At 53.7% G+C, this 16,416-nt stretch overlaps 1 protein-coding gene across 8 annotated transcripts; it reads right to left on the bottom strand.

The window, feature by feature from the left end:
• Window positions 1-1,404: 1,404 nt before the first annotated feature.
• On the bottom strand, window positions 1,405-14,219 carry GBGT1 (globoside alpha-1,3-N-acetylgalactosaminyltransferase 1 (FORS blood group)). 8 transcript variants are annotated; one of them, XM_065529926.2, is made up of 7 exons: window positions 14,047-14,219; window positions 12,650-12,839; window positions 11,654-11,719; window positions 5,155-5,242; window positions 5,041-5,076; window positions 3,992-4,126; window positions 1,405-2,725 (listed from the first exon to the last, which is right to left on the bottom strand). In XM_065529926.2, exons 4-7 carry the CDS (start codon window positions 5,199-5,201, stop codon window positions 2,050-2,052), a joined length of 894 nt encoding a protein of 297 aa, XP_065385998.1. In that variant the 5' UTR covers window positions 5,202-5,242; window positions 11,654-11,719; window positions 12,650-12,839; window positions 14,047-14,219; the 3' UTR covers window positions 1,405-2,049. The 8 variants fall into 8 exon arrangements, with proteins under 8 accessions (XP_065385998.1, XP_005580589.3, XP_073872225.1 ...); XM_005580532.5 differs by having other exon boundaries at window positions 5,155-5,205; XM_074016124.1 differs by lacking the exon at window positions 3,992-4,126.
• Between the last annotated feature and the right edge of the window lie 2,197 nt (window positions 14,220-16,416).

Genomic DNA, 16,416 nt, shown 5'->3' with positions numbered 1-16,416 from the left:
GGGACTCCCATCCGGGAGGGTGTGCCAGGGGTAAAGCTGGGTGTAAGTGGGCTGAGGGGGGTGTGGGGGGTTTCTCCCCTGCTAGGCGGAGCTGCCCAAGCCTCAGAGTCTGCTGTCACCTCGGGTCCCCCATCTCCCAGTCATCCACCCAGCTGAGTCCAGTGCTTCCAAGGCCCTCTATGTGCTTTCAACAGAAGCTGCCCAGAGGCAGGGCCTACTCCTTCAGCACAGCCCCCCCTCCCCTGGAGCAGGCAGGCGCTCCCTATGAGGGACACAGAGGCCATGGTTCCATTCCTGCCCCTCTGCCCAGGAGGCACCCAGAGCCCCTTCTAAACTCCAGGCCTCTCCAGCCCAGTCTGTCTCCTCCAACTAGTCACTCCATCTGTCCACACTTGGGATCGGTCCCTGCTCGCCAGCCAAATCACAGGTGCAGGAAGAATGAACTCAGGGCTGGCCCCAACTTTTCTACGGGTGACCAAGTGGGTGGGTGCCTGCCCATTCTGGTATGACCAGAGTCTACCCCACCCTCCTCTCTGTCTTCTTCCATGAAAAAGATGCTGCTATCTCCAGGGCAGTAAGCACCAGGCCACCAAGCCCTGAACCCATACCCCACCCCATCTCTGAATGGCCTGGCAGACAGAACCGCTGTAGGCCTCTGAAGTCCTTCTGGGTCCAGACTGGAGAGGTCATCTTCCTAAGCCCTCTAATCCTGGCCTGCACCATTGGCACAGAGTCCCATGCCCACTGGTGGCCTCACAGGGCTGCAGTGACCCTGGATACAGGAGCTCCCAGGGTTGTCCAGCTGCTGGGCTCCATATCCCTCTACACAGTCAGGAGCGTGGTAATCTGCCAGCATGCTCCGCTTCACCCAGTCTCCCTGGAGAACTGGAATGAAATACTGTCTGTTGCACCCTCTAGCTGTAGCTCAGATTTTCTGGAGTAACTATATCCCCTACCCCCCCCACCCCCATTCGATTGTGTTTGAAATCCAGTCTGCCCGTGTCCCCACTGCCTGATGGAACAGACACTAGGGACACAGGCAGGCTGGATGTGCAGGTAAAAACCACCTTAGTGGCCGGGCACGGTGGCTCACACCTGTAATCCTAGCACTTTGGGAGGTCACAGCAGGTGGATCACTTGAGGTCAGGAGTTTGAGGCCAACCTGGCCAACATGGTGAAACCCCGTTTCTACTAAAAATTAAAAAATTAGCTGGGTGTGGCAGGCGCCTGTAATCCCAGCTACTTGGGAGGCTGAGGCAGGAGAATCGCTTGAACCTGGGAGGTGGAGGTTGCAGTGAACCAAGATCACGCCACTGAACTCCAGCCTGGGTGACAAGAGCGAAACTCGGTCTCAAAAAAAACAAAAACAAAAACAAAAGCAAAAGCCAAACAAACAAAAAATCACCCTAGCTAGGGTGGAGCACACACCACCTTTATTATAAACTGCCCCAAACCCTCTTAAGAAGGAGGTGGCTAGTCCCCTGAGAGTGCGGTTCACTTTGGGGCGCAGGAAACCAGAGAGAGCCTAGACCTGCTCCATTTCAAAGGCTCGCTCTGGGGGCCTGAGTGAGGAATTGGCTACATGTGATTGGGAGACATCAAGGGATCCAGGACCCCTGTGACCAGAGAAAAGGGGTCTAGGGTGCCCTCACACTAGGGTATTAGAAATGCTATGTTAAGGGCAATATGCAATAAACGGGAGGCTGGCGCTGCAGGGTTCAGGCACTCTGAGTCAGGCTGAGGCTTCGGAGCCTGCCCCACAAAGGCACGGCTGCAGAACGCAGCAAGCCTGCCGGGCCCTGCCTTTGTAACTGCGCCTCCCCTCCCCCGTCTCACCGTTCCTGTGCCACATTACTGTGAGATCTTGTGTGCTACTGTGTGCACAGCCCTCTGCAGTTCACAGTGGCCTTTCCACATCCCTTTTCCAGCTGAATTCGCCTGACTGACAGAGGGAGGTGGGACAGGGCTGGTCTGCACACTAGTGAAGTGCTGGTGGCTGCAGGGCTTTGGATCCCCATCCATGGCAGCCCCAGCTCCGTGGTCAGCTCCTCAGGAGCTGATATCCTTGTCCAGTGTAGAAAAGCGGATCAGCTTCAGGCTGGGTGGCTGGGGCTTCCTGTCATCCCAGAGGTACTCGGGGGACAGCACCTTGGACGGCTTGTTTGAGATGAAGCGACGATTCAGGTGGCTTTCCTCCCGCCAGGCTGCCATGATGCCATTGGCCTTGTCTGCCAGGATGGCCATGTGGCAGCCCCTGGTAAACTCATATACCCTGGCCACCTGCCCCCCGAAGACTTTCCCACCATAATAGAAGTCCCCTTCGCTGTCTGCCACAAAGGCAGTGGAAACACGCCTGCGCTCGTAGGGAAACTGCTGGCGGGGTATGGTGTAGTAGCTTGGGTGAACGGCAGCCACCAGGTCTCCCAAGGTCTCAGGGCCCCACGGGTTCTGAAACACCATGTCCACATCAAGGCAGAAGAGGTAGTCCACCTCCCGGTGAGCCCTCTTAGCAATGTGCTGGCTGATGGTCTCCATCCGGCGCATGGATGTCTCTTCCCAGTTGGAGTGACCCTGGATGGGGATGGTGCTGAGGAGCTGGTGGGGACCCAGTGGGACCCCGGGAACGGCTACAGGATTGTCAGTGAAGATATAGTAGTGCACCCGGTACCCACGCATGAAGAATTCCTCGGCTGACTCCAGGAAGGACTGGATGAAGTGAGTGTACCTAGTGATGATCACCGGGTCACCCATCGCTACCCCAGCAGCCTGCCTGGGTCCCCACTGTGTGCTGGGGCCAGCCAGGCTGGGGTCCACTTACCAGCTCCCCATCTCAAGATGTCACTCTGCTCTGACCCTCTGGGTCCTCATTTGTCCAATTCCCAAAATGCTAGTACCAGCCTCTTACGGCTGTTGTAAGCATGTTCCTGGTAGAGATTCTTTTTCTTTTACTTTTTTTTTTTTTTTTTTTGGAGACGGAGTCTCGCTCTGTCACCCCGGCTGGAATGCAGTGGCACGATCTTGGCTTACTGCAAGCTCTGCATCCCAGGTTCATGCCATTCTCCTGCCTCAGCCTCCCAGGTAGCTGGGACTATAGGCACCTGCCACCACGCCTGGCTAATTTTTTTTTGTTTTGTTTTGTATTTTTAGTAGAGATGGGTTTTCACCATGTTAGCCAGGATGGTCTCGATCTCCTGACCTCGTGATCTGCCCGCCTCGGCCTCCCAAAGTGCTGGGATTACAGGCATGAGCCACTGTGCCCGGCCTCCTGGTAGAGATTCTTACGCTTCTAGACCAGGTGAAGTTTTATTGAGCAATTTCTAAGTGCCCAGCAACGTTCTAAGAATTCTTATGATCTTTGATCTTCATAAGCTGCCTTAAAGTGTGCCCATTACACAGGCAGGAACATTGAGTACCACGGAGAAGAAAGTAGCCAAGAAGCAGATAAGTGGATGAATTAAGGGAAAGCAGTTGAGCTAGATGCTGGGGGCATGGAGTGGGGTGTGGTTGACACAGCCCTGCCCCCAGGCCAAAACTCACTGGACAAGGAGGTCACCTGACCCTAGGTGGGCCATTCATCATCTGGCCATGCTTTAGGGCTTGGGGCCCCAGGAAGTTCCAGGAAGGAGTCCCAGGGGCCCAAAGGGAGGCTGCCAAGCGGCAGCTCCTGAGGAAGGCTGGTGGGATCAGGGAGAGACGAGGGCAGAGGAGGGGTCCAGATGAAACAGGGAGGGGCAGTGGGGCCTCCTGACAAAGGTTCCTGCTGTCCCCTCATCTGGACTCTGCCTCCCATCTATGCTAGAGCCAGACCCCCTACCCCAGGAAGCCCCCATCCCACGATCACACCCTACTCTGCACTTTCTGTCTGCTCGGCACCTGGTTCCGATCCCCCCGGGTGCCCAGCAGGGTCCTGTGTGCACGTCTGGTCTCTTCCTGACTATAAACTCCTGTGGCTCAGGGAGACCTCCCTCCCCTTCCCCAGCCCACTACTCACTTCCCCATGGCAAACGCCGTGACCCCAATGGTCAGGTTCAGTGGCTGGTAGATGTGCTGCAGAAGCTCTGGGTTGAAGGTTCCCTCGGAGACGATGGGCGCTAACCAGGGTGTGAGTGTCAGCAGCTGTGTGGGCCTGGCAGCAGGGGGGCCGTGGGCACTGAGACCCTCCCCTGTGAAAGCCTAAGTCTCCTCCCGGCCCTGGCTCTCACAGTGTGACCGGGGCAGCTTCGTCCCCATCTCTGGGCCTCCCTTTCCTCACATGGAAGGTGGGAATAATGACAGTCACCTCTCAGCAGCGTTGGGAAGAGCAGGAGTTAACGCACACCAAGGAGGAGCCTGGCATTGTCCATGTGTGCCGAGCCCCTAATAAGTGAGGGTCATTAAAAAGGGCAAGACAACATTTTTTTTTTTTTTTGTTTTTTGTTTTTTTTTTTTGTTTTTTTGAGACAGAGTCTCGCTCTCGCCCAGGCTGGAGTGCAAGTGGCGCGATCTCCTCCGCTCACTGCAAGCTCCGCCTCCCGGGTTCCCGCCATTCTCCTGCCTCAGCCTCCCGAGTAGCTGGGACTACAGGCGCCCGCCACCACGCTCGGTTAGTTTTTTGTATTTTTTAGTAGAGACGGGGTTTCACCGAGTTAGCCAGGATGGTCTCGATCTCCTGACCTTGTGATCCGCCCGCCTCGGCCTCCCAAAGTGCTGGGATTACAGGCGTGAGCCACCGCGCCCGGCCAACATTGTTAAGAACAATGGCCCGAGCACCTACTGAGTGCAGACACCGCAGATGTTACAGTACCTCTCATCTGCTCCTCCAACCTCCAGGGAGCTAGGTACTATTATCCACCTGCACAGAAAAAGCTCAGAGCAGTTGGGTACCCTGCCCAAGGTCACACAGCCCAGGTGCCTGACTCCCAGCCCTGTGTCTTTCCACAGTCCCTAACTCTCTGGGCCCCAAGGCCACCCTGATATTGGCACCTCCACTACCCCAACTTATAAATCAGAGCTCTTTTGGCCCCTCCCCCCATCCCCTTCAGGCCTCTCCATGACACCTACCTGTGCTCCAGCAGCTTGGGCTGGGGGTACTGTGACCTGCAACCAAGAAGGACCAGTGGTGGAGGGGAGCCACCACCCTCAAGGCCGCAAAAGGGGAAATGCCAGTCTCCTTACCATGCCACGGGCTGGAGTGGCTTCTCCCTCTTGCGGTGCAGCTTCATGTTGCTGGTGGCAGACGTAAGAAAGAGCCGTCATCATGGGACTGGGGACAGAGATACTCAGCACAGGAAGAAGAAGGAGTCAGAGGTCCCTGCGGGCGGGCACCCGGGGTCCATGCAGGCTCCCTCTGACCTTCCCCCACAGCCCCACCCGACTCTACAGAGGAGCTGGGGACCCTTGCAGAAGTGATCTGTCCAGGGTTGTTGAGAGAGTGAGTGACAGGGCAGTGACTCGAACCCAGTGCTGCTTAATCCCAAGGCTGATGCTTTTCCAACCATGTCACTCTCGTTGTCTGAGAGAAGGTTTGAAAAGCTGCAAAGGGCCGGGCACGGTGGCTCACGCCTGTAATCCTAGTACTTTGGGAGGCTGAGGCAGGTGGATCACCAGGCCAGGAGATCAAGACCAGCCTGGCCAAGATGGTGAAACCCCGTCTCTACTGAAAATACAAAAAATTAGCCGGGCATGGTGGCGGGTGCCTGTAATCCCAGCTACTCGGGAGGCTGAGGCAGGAGAATTGCTTGAACCCGGAAGGCAGAGGTTGCAGTGAGCCAATATTGCACCACTGCACTCCAGCCTGGGTGACAGAGCGAGATTCCGTCTCAAAAAAGAAAAAAAAGCAAGAAAAGCTGCAAAAGCCTGGTGACTGGGATCTCCGGTGAGCTAATTAACCTGAGCTCACTGTAATGGTCAGTTGTATGTGTTAACTTGGTTAGGCTGTAGTATCCAGTTTCTCAAACACAAGTCAAAGTGTTGCTATGAAACATTTTTTTTTTTTTAGGAGACAGGGTCTTGCTCTGTTGCCCAGGCTGGAGTGCAGTGGCACAATCATAGCTCATTGCAGCCTCGACCTCCTGGGTTCAAGCAATCCTCCTACCTTAGCCTCCTGAGTAGCTGCACCTGCCAGGCACTCATTACCACCCCCAGCTGATTTTTTAAAATTTTGTAGAGATGGGGTCTTGCTATGTTGCCCAGGCTGGTCTGTGAAAGTATTCTGTAGATGTGATGAACATTCTATATCAGTTGATTTTATGTAAAAGAGAGTATCCTAGACAACCTGGGTGGGACTGATCCAATTGGTTGAAAGGCCTTAAGAACAGAACTGGTGGCCAGCCCAGGTAACTCACACCTGTAATCCCAGCACTTTGGGAGGCCGAGGTGGGCAAAGCACTTGAATCCAGGAGTTCAAGACCAGCTTGGGAAACATGGCAAGTCCTCGTCTCTACAAAAACAACAAAAATTAGCTGGGTGTGGTGGTGTGCACCTGTGGCTACTTGGGAGGCTGAAGCAGGAGGATGGTTTGAGCCCAGGAGGTGGAGGCTGTAGTGAGCTGTAATCACACTACTGCACTGCACTCCAGCCTGGGCCACCCACAAAGTGGGACCCTGTCTCAAAAAAAAAAAAAAAAAAAAAAAAAAAAAGAACTTTCACCTGTGGGCTGCAGTGTCCACTCCTGTCTGAGTTTCAGCTACCTAGCCAGCCTCACCATCACATAAGTCAATTTTCCCAGGTACGTTGGCCTGTCTGTCTACCTGCCTACCTCTTACTGGTTCTGTTTCTCTAGTGGATCCCTGACTGCCATTTCTCTGCATCTGCAAAATGGGCAAAACCATCCTTAGCCCTAGCAGTGGTGGGCTAGCGGAGGGGCTCTTGGCCCATGTCCAGCATGGAGCAAGTCCTCAGTAAGCTGAGGGATCCTGGGCAAGTCTTGGCAGGCAGTCTGCATGGTCACTTTCAAAGTCAAACTGGGTGGAGAAGAAAGAAGGGGGTCCATGAAGGAGGTGCCAGGGCTGCAGGGTCAGAACCCTGGGATCACCTCTGGCTCTGCCACCAACTGGCCCAGGGACCTGGAGCCAGACATTTGACCCTATGAACTTTAGTTTCCTCATCCACAAAATGGGGACAATAAAACCATCCACTTAGAGTGTTTCCAGCAGGTGGAAGCGAGGCACAGAGAAGGGAAACACTGGCCGGGCGTAGTGGCTCACGTCTGTAATCCCAGCACTTTGGGAGGCCGAGGTGGACGGATCACAAGGTCAAGAGATCAAGACCATCCTGGCCAACATGGTGAAACCCCGTCTCTATTAAAAATACAAAAATTAGCTGGACGTGGTGATGCGTGCCTGTGGTCCCAGCTACTCAGGAGGCTGAGGCAGGAGAATCGCTTGAATGCGGGAGGCGGAGGGTGCAGTGAGCCGAGATCCCGCCACTGCACCCCAGCCTGGCGACAGAGGGAGAATCGTCTCAAAAAAAAAAAAAAAAAAAAAAAAGGAAAGGGAAAAGCCACCCAGCCAGCAGCAGCAAGAAAAGGCCCGAGGCCAATTGTCCCCAGGCAGAAGCTCGTAAGGATCCCACCCACTGATGACACAGTAGTCTGCCAGGTCCTTGTAAGTTTCTTTTCTTTCTTTCTTTTCTTTTTTGAGATGGGGTCTCTCTGTGTTGCCCAGGCTAGAGTGCAGTGGCACAAACTCAGCTAACTGCAGCCATGACCGCCTAAGCCCAAGCGATCCTCCCACACCAGTCCCCTGAGGAACTGGGACCACAGGTACCCACCACCACACCCAGCTGTTTTTGTATTAATGTTTTTGGTAGAGACGGTGTTTCACCATGTTGCCCAGGCTGGTCTTGAACTCCTGAGCTCAAGCGATCTGCCTGTCTCAGCCTCCCACAGTGCTAGGATTACAGGCATGAGCCGCCTTGCCTGGTCCCCTGTAAGTTTCAATATGTCACGTATGATGGGATGACTGAAGCCTCCTTGACTCTTCCACTTCTAGGCTATGCTCTTTTATTTGTGGTAAAGTGTACAAAACACAAGATTTACTACCTTAGCCAACTTTTAAGTGTACAGTTCAGTGGTATTAGGTACATTCACATTGTCATGCAACGATCCAACATTTGTGTCCAGACTTTTTCATCATCCCAAAAGGAAGCTTGGACCCTCATTAAACAAGAGGTTGCCATTGCCCCTCCCCCAGCCCCTGAGAACCGTAATTCTACATCTGCCTCTATGAACTTGAGTATGGAAGGTACTTCCTATAAGTGGAATAATTAAGTTTTTGTCCTTTTGTGAATAGTAGCTACTTTTTTTTTTCTTTTTTTAGATGGAGTCTCAGTAATCTTGTCTTCCCAGCTGGAGTGCAGTGGTGTGATCTTGGCTCACTGTAACCTCAGCCTCCCGGGATCAAGTGATTCTCCTGCCTCAGCCTCCCAAGTAGCTGGGACTACAGGTGTGTGCCACCATACCCGCCAATTTTTGTATTTTTATTAGAGACGAGGTTTCATCATGTTGGCCAGACTGGTCTCAACTCCTGAGCTCAAGTGATCCACCAGCCTTGGCCTCCTGAAGTGCTGGGATTATAGGCGTAAGCCACCACACCCAGCCACGTTGCTACTCTTGAATCAACAATTTTTTCAAGTCAATTCGTCAAACTGACCCTCTGCCCTAGTTTCCTACAAGCAAGCATATTTCAGGGCCCTGCTCAGAAAGTCCTGGGATTTCAAGAAGGGGTCAGGAGTTAGAAGGGGCACCAAACAGCCCATTACCTCCCTGGCTCCTCTTTTCTCTCCACAAGCCCAGACACACTCCAGCTGCAGTGAAGAGTTACACACAAGAATACAAAAGCAGGCCGGTGTGGTGGCTCACACCTGCAATCCCAGCAAGGGTGAGTTGGGAGGATCCTTTGAGGCCAGGAGTTCCAGACCAGCCTGGGCAACACAGTGAGACCCTGTCTCTACAAACAAATAAAAAATGAGCTAGGAGGTGTGGTGGTGCGTACCTGTGGTCCCAGCTACTCGGGAGGCTAAGGTATGAGGATCACTTGAGCCCAGGAGGTCAAGGCTGTAGTGAGCTGTGATAATGCCACTGCACTCCAGCCTGAATGACAGAGCCAGACCTTATCTTCCCCCACCACACAAACACACACAAAAGATAGACAAACTGTAAAGAAGAAAAAAAAAGTTGTAGGTATACTCAGCCAAGGGTGATGATAGAGAACCCACAAACGGACCAAACAGAGAAGGTGGGGAGGAAGCACTTCACACAAGAAAAAATTCAATTAATGGGAAGACATAGGGAAATGAGAGTCTCACTAGTAATAATAATAATAAAAAAAAATTAAGTCCAGGGGTGGTGGTTCATGCCTTTAATCCCAGCACTTTGGGAGGCCAGTGGTGGGGGCGAAGCCTGGCTGAGGCGGGCAAAGACCAGACTGGCCAACATGATGAAACCCCATTTCTACTAAAAATACAATAATTAGTTGGTGCGCGTAATCCCAGCTGTTCAGATGACTGAGGCATGAGAATTGCTTGAACGCGGGAGGCGGAGGTTGCAATGAGCTGAGATCACACCACTGCACTCCCGCCTGGGCGGCAAAGCAAGCCTCTGTCTCAATATAATAATAATAATAATAATCATCATCATAAATAAAATTTATACCAAAGAGGATAGCATTTCCCTCTCCCAATCAGCAAGGCAGGTTCATTTTTGTTTTCATAACCCCTGGTATTCCCAGCAGTAGCCCATGTGTATTACAGGGTGGTTTTGCTGAGTACTGCTCGGGCAGGGCACATGAATGAGTGACCGATGTGCTGTGGTCCTTCTGAAATAACCCGATAAGATGGATCAGAACCTATCCACATCCTCTGGCCACAAGGGAACATGTCTGAACAAAACGATCTTTGAAACGGAGAAAGGGTTATGCTGCTCATCACAAACTTAGAACCCTGGGAAACTGGGAGCAACATAAATGCCGAGAGCAATTGGTGGTGGGAAAGAGAGAGGGACTCAAAAATTATGTGCCAGCCCCTGGGTGGAATAAAATGATGGTGATCAGGCTGATGTGGTAGCTCATGCCTGTAATCTCAGCACTTTGGGAGGCTGAGGCAGGAGGATTGCTTGAGCCCAGGAGTCTGAGACCAGACTGGACAACACAGTGAGACCCTATCTCGTTTTGAAAAAAAGAGGATGGGACACACATTGAAAAATAAAGTTCAGTCTGGGAAAACAGAATAAAAACTGCAAAAACAGTATGACCACAACTGTTCTAAATAGCAAGCAGCCATTTTGCATTTAGAACCATGTAAATATCTAATCTGTTAAATTTGAAAGCGGAACAAACAAGCAAAGCAAACAACGAACTTTGGAATTGGAGTGTAATTTTTGACAGGTGAACCTGACAGGGTTTTCTTTTTCTTTTGTCTTTTCTCCTTCCTGGCTTCCTAATTTACTATATTTTTACAATATAAAACATGCCTTGTTAATTAGTGGTCTGTGATTCAGATGTTTAACTTTCCTTGAGTTGTCATGAAAAACAAAAGACCAGATGCTCCTCTGAGATTATCCCAACTCATTCTTTCAGTCTTAACTGTTAAAAAGTCAGACTTGGCCAGGCGCGGTGGCTCACGCCTATAATCCCAGCACTTTGGGAGGCCGAGGTGGGTGGATCACGAGGTCAGGAGATCGAGACCATCCTGGCTAACACGGTGAAACCCCGTCTCTACTAAAAATACAAAAAACTAGCCGGGTGTGGTGGCGGGTGCCTGTAGTCCCAGCTACTCGGAGGCTGAGGCGGGAGAATGGCATGAACCTGGGAGGTGGAGCTTGCAGTGAGCCGAGATCGGGCCACTGCACTCCAGCCTGGGCCACACAGCGAGACTCCGTCTCAAAAAAAAAAAAAAAAAAAAAAAGTCAGACTCGGCCAGGCGCGGTGGCTCACGCCTATAATCCCATCACTTTGGGAGGCCGAGGTAGGTGGATCACTTGAGATCAGGAGTTCGAGACCAGCCTGGCCAACATGGTGAAACGCAGTCTCAACTAAAAATACAAAAATTATCCAGGTATGGTGGCAGGTGCCTGTAATCCCAGCTACTCTGGAGGCTGAGACAGGAGAATCTCTTGAACTGGGGAGGTGGAGGTTGTGGTGAGCTGAGATGGCGCCACTGCACTCCAGCCAGGGCGACAGAGTGAGACTCTGACTCAAAAAAACAAAACAAAACAAAACAAAACAAAACAAAACAAAAAAAAACTCCTTAAGTAAGGAGGACTTTGGTCACATGTTCATTTGTTCCTTGAATCCATGGAATACAAAACTGAGCAACAGGGTCAAGTCCTAAAAGCACTGAGCCCCCGGCTGGTCACCAGGAGCAACAGCAGGCTATTTATGGGCATCATTGCACTCCCTGTTCTCAGTGGCCAGACACAGCAAGTGAGGCTCACAGCTGTGCAAAATGTGGAAGATCAGACCATGCAGGGAGCTGCAAGGATGCTGGAAGACTGAAATGGGAATTTCACTTCACATTTGTCACAGCCCTTAAATTACCTAAATACTATTGCGTTTATCAGAAACATGAACTTGGAACTCAGGAACCGGCAGATGAAGTGAACTTAAATACTCTCCTGTCTCCCCAAGTGTGAGCAGCCCACAGGGCCCCCAGTTCTCCTAGCCCCACCCATACTTACAAGATCTCTGGGCAGGGGAGATAATAGGGGACATAGGAGACTGGCAGCCAGTTCTCAACGTATGCCCTGTGAAGAAAAAAAATCTGTTGATCCACTCTGCTCCAGAGGCTGAAAACACACCCCACGCACATCACTGGGAGTGAAGGTCTCCCACAGTGCATTAGGAGACCAGGTCCCCTGTCATTCGGTAGGTCTGGCTGACCTCGGAGGACAAAGCCTACTGGTATTCCCCGCATGTGTCACAGGGCCTGGCATGCAGTCATTCATTCACCCATGCAGTCATTCATTCCCAGGGAGTGTATATTCTTGATGCCAGGCCCCCCACACAAACAGCAGGGTGAGGGGCAGCCCCAGGAGCTTCATGGAAGGACAGAAACAAAGAGTGAATTTGGGAGTGTGAACAGGGATTCCCCATCAACATTGGTTGAAGGATGGTCCAGGCAGAGAAAAGAGCAAGTCAAGGGCCGGGCGCGGTGGCTCACGCCTGTAATCCCAATACTTTGGGAGGCCGAGGTGTGTGGATCACAAGGTCAGGAGATCGAGACCATCCTGACTAACACAGTGAAACCCCATCTCTACTAAAAGTACAAAAAAGTTAGCTGGGCGTGGTGGCGGGTGCCTGTAGTCCCAGCTACTCAGGAGGCTGAGGCAGGAGAATGGAGTGAACCTGGGAGGTGGAGCTTGTGGTGAGCCGAGATCATGCCACTGCACTCCAGCCTCGGCCACAGATCAAGACTCTGTCTCAAAAAAAAAATAAAAAAATAAAAAAATAAAAAAAGCAAGTCAAAGGCCAGGAGACCAGTACAAGACAGAATTCAGAAGCCAGGGACACTAGTTGGGTCTTGCTGGAGCTGGGATTGGAGGACAGGTGAGTCAGGAGGGGTTGGTGGGATCTGGAATCCTAGGAGGAGACCAAGGTTTTGGGGTTGACCTTCAGAGACAGTGGGAGTCCTGGGTGGGAATAGAGACAGGAAGAGTTCCATGGGGCAGACTCACCACAGGACACTGAGGCTTGTGCCCACCAACAGGCAGAACCCCAGACCCAGGGCCAGTCTCCTACGATGCATTGCTGTGGGCTGCACCAGAGCCTGGGCACCTGCAGAGACCTTACCGACCTGGGCAGATGAGGCTGTCCCCTTGCGGGGATGTCAAGCTCTGAGCCTGGTCTCTGAGGTCCCGGGAACACCTGCAAAGGAACGCTTTTTTTTGAGATAGAGTTTCACTCTTGTCACCAGGGCTGGAGTGCAGTGGCGCAATCTCAGTTCACTGCAACCTCTTCTCTTGGGTTCAAGCGATTCTCTTGTCTCAGCCTCCCGAGTAGCTGGATTCCAGGCATAAGCCACCACGCCCAGCTAATTTCTGTATTTTTAGTAGAGAGGAGGTTTCTCCATGTTGGTCAGGCTGCCCAAGCTCAGGTGATCCTCCCGCCTCGGCCTCCCAAAGTGCTGGGATTACAGGCGTGAGCCACCTCGACGGGCCAGGAATGCTCTTTATCGGGAGACGGTGACCCCAGCCCTGCAGCCCTGCCCTCCCCTTGGTCACCCACTGGGGTCATGTGGACTCTGGGTCCCGCTGGATCCCGGGCTCAGCTCTGGCAGCTCTGGGAGGCGCACGATGGCAGTGGCTCGGTGCTCAGCTGTTACTTCCAGCAGCCCTTGGGAAAGGGGCTGGGAATGACTTCGCGGAGGCAGCGGACCCCTGCCTTGGCTCCCGCGTCTCCCTCGCTAGGTCCATTCTCGGAGGTGAGCCGAGGCCGCCGGGAGGGGCGCATGGGCCAGTCCACCGTCCGCTGGAAATCAAGCCCCGAGGCACAGCTAGGACACACGCAGTCCCAGCGCAGGATGAGACGGGAGGGCCGCCCAGGATTCCCCGAGCGGAGCGAGGTGGTCGCCGTCCACCTCTTTGGGAGGCAGGGCCCAGGTTCTCCACGGAACAATGGGAACGCGCCTCAACCCGCTGGCTTGGTGACCTTGGGTCAGTCATCCCCTGCTCCCGGCCTCAGTAGATGGGGGCCGGCACGCGGCGCCGCGGGGGAAGACGCACGGGAAAGGCTGTGAAACGCTGGGCGCAGCCTGGGCCACAGTGAGCGGAGGGCCGGGGTTCTGGGGATTAGGCCGCTGCCACTCGGGAGTGTCCGGCAAGCCCTCTCCCTCTCTCTTCCTCTGGGGCCTCAGTTTCCCCACCTGGGCCTCCAAGCCCCGTCTCGCCCCCGCCTCCCGCGAACGCAGAGCCCAGCCCCGAGCGCCACCGGCCCCAGTCCGTGGTCGAGACCCGGGACTCTGGGTCCGAGATGCGCACGTCCTGGGCTCAGGGCCCTCCTCCTTGGCCCCCTGCGCGGCAGGGACTGGTGGGGGCCGAGGGAGCGCGACTCTCCCTACCGGGTGCAGACTTACTCCTTGCTGCCGGACCGGCGTTAGGACGGATGGAGGGGCGCCACCCCGGCGCAGAAAACGGACTCAGCTAGCCTGGGCCCCCGCGATACCCGGGCGATCGGCGGTGCAGGCAGAGCCTGGAGCAGGGCAGGCAGCGGGGCCGCAAGCGAGGCTGGAGAAGCCAGGCAGGAAAGAGGGAGCCTCAGCCCCACCCACCTACAGCAGGCCCCGCCCCTGCGGTCCGAGAGCCCTTTCCCTGCGGCCCAGGAGCTGGATCCCGGGGGACCGAGCGCCTGAGCTGACCCCTGGGCCTGGCTTCCGCTAGCTGCCTAGAACGCGGCCTAGGATGCAGCAGGCGCAGCTCGGGGGGCCAAGAAGCGCAGGTCCGGGGGCAGGGTAGGGTGCGGGTGGAGAAATGAAGCGATTTGTGGGGAAAACCTTACCTTGTTTATAAGAGCTTTGAAGCAGTCACGGAAAGGGAGAACCAGCTGGACGCCACTTGTTGTCCGGTTTAGGATCTGTCCTCCTTTGCTCGGGGCCTCTGAGCCAGGCGCCCCTGCCCAGAGAGGGGACACAAGTGAGTGGCTCCCAGAATTACCGGGAACCTCCGTGTCCTCTTCTGTGAAATGGCACTGATCGCACTTTGTTTCCACGGCCTGTCGGGGTTGCATTATCCCTTCCACAAAGGGCTGCTCTTGTCTACCCCAGGGACTCTGGGACCCCAGGAGAGACCCTCTTGCAGCTCACCAGAGGTCGGCCAGCACATAGGGTAGAAGGTTTTTGTAGCAGAAGCCTCTTCTAGGCAGGGTGTAGGAGGGGAGGGGCAGGAAGGCAAAATGAAGGAGCCCTAAGGGAAAATAAAGGAGACAGTGACCAAAGGGGTGGGGGGGTGGGACCCAGCCAGAGAGGGGCTCAGAGAGGTTACGGGTGTGCTCCAGGTCACAGTGTAGCTGAAAGTTGAAAACCCAGACCTGCCTGGTGCCTGGGTACAGCCTCCCAGTCCCTTCAGAGGTGTGATGATTACCTGTGTCCTTGGGGTTTCTCTAGAGCACCACAGGTTTCTGTAAGGCAGGGCCTGTTTTCTTAGTCTGCAGGAGCCTGGCACCGGCCCTGGGCACTGGTGAATGCTGTTTAAAAGGTCATGCTTCCACCTTTTAGCTGCAAACACGAGCTCCCTGGGACCTGGTCTGGGATCTGCTGATTCATTTTCGTTACTCAGTTTATGTTTGCAGAGTTCCCTGGTCTGCCTTCCAGACACTGATGCCTCTCTGGGAATTGTTTTCTAATACAGTTTTAAGGTGACCAAGACAGGGCCGACCTAGCCCTATGGCTCTGCCTACTGGCCGCAGCCCTCCCTTGGCCCAGCTAGCAGTGTCTCCATCCCTCCCTGCTGCACCCCCAGAGGAGAAAGAATTTGGTCTAAAGACAGCACTGGCCTGGAAGGGGCTGGATGCAAAGGTAAAGAAAGACAAAGAAGACATCCATGACTTACAGATGTAATAATCAAAGGCAAGGGAGGTAAAAGGAAGATGGGAGAAAACACTGTAGGTACATGTGGACATCCTTCTCATCCGGGAGTGAAGTGGGCTGAAACAGGAATGTAGGCAGAGACTTGCGGTGTTCAAGGGAACCAGAAAGAACAAATCCAAGCCAGGCAGAGTGGGAGAAGAACAGTGGGGAGAAGAGTCCCTGCTAGCCTTCCAGTTGTCTCTCTCTGTCTCTGTTTTTCTGTCTGTCTCTATATATGACTTAAAGAAAACTCTCATTAAATATTACTTCAGGCCAAGCATGGTGGCTCAAGCCTGTAATCCCACTATTTGGGAGGCCAGGGCGGGAGGATCATGTGAGCCCAGGAGTTGAACAGCAGCCTGGGCAACATAGCACAAGCTATGAGGCTGGAGCCAGGGTGCCAGAGTGAGACTATGTCTCAAAAATAAGCAAATAAATAACATTTTTGTTTTACTTAAGTATCTTTTTTTTTTTTTTAATGGAGTCTCGCTCTGTCACCCAAGCTGGAGTGCAGTGGCATGATCTTTTGAGACGGGGTCTTGCTCTGTCGCCCAGGGTGGAGTGCAATGGTGCAGTCTCGGCTCACTGTAACCTCTGCCTCCCAGTTCAAGCAATTCTCCTGCCTCAGCCTCCTGAGTAGTTGGGATTACAACACCTGGCTGATTTTTATATTTCTTTTAGTAGAGGGTTTCACCATGTTGGCTAGGCTGGTCTCGAACTCCTGACCTCAGGTGATACACCCACCTCGGTCTCCCAAAGCGCTGGGATTACAGGTGTGAGCCACTGTGCCTGGCCTTACTTAACTACCTTTTGAGGAGGTGGTGGGCCACTGAAGCTGGGACCCAGATCGGTGCTTCCACTGCTGGCTGTGGGTGAGATGCT

The sequence above is a fragment of the Macaca fascicularis genome, chromosome 15 (genome assembly GCF_037993035.2).
Source record: "Macaca fascicularis isolate 582-1 chromosome 15, T2T-MFA8v1.1".
NCBI classification, from domain to species: Eukaryota; Metazoa; Chordata; class Mammalia; order Primates; family Cercopithecidae; genus Macaca; species Macaca fascicularis.
Note: the sequence above shows the minus strand (reverse complement) of the source record. Positions and strands in the feature narration are given on the sequence as shown.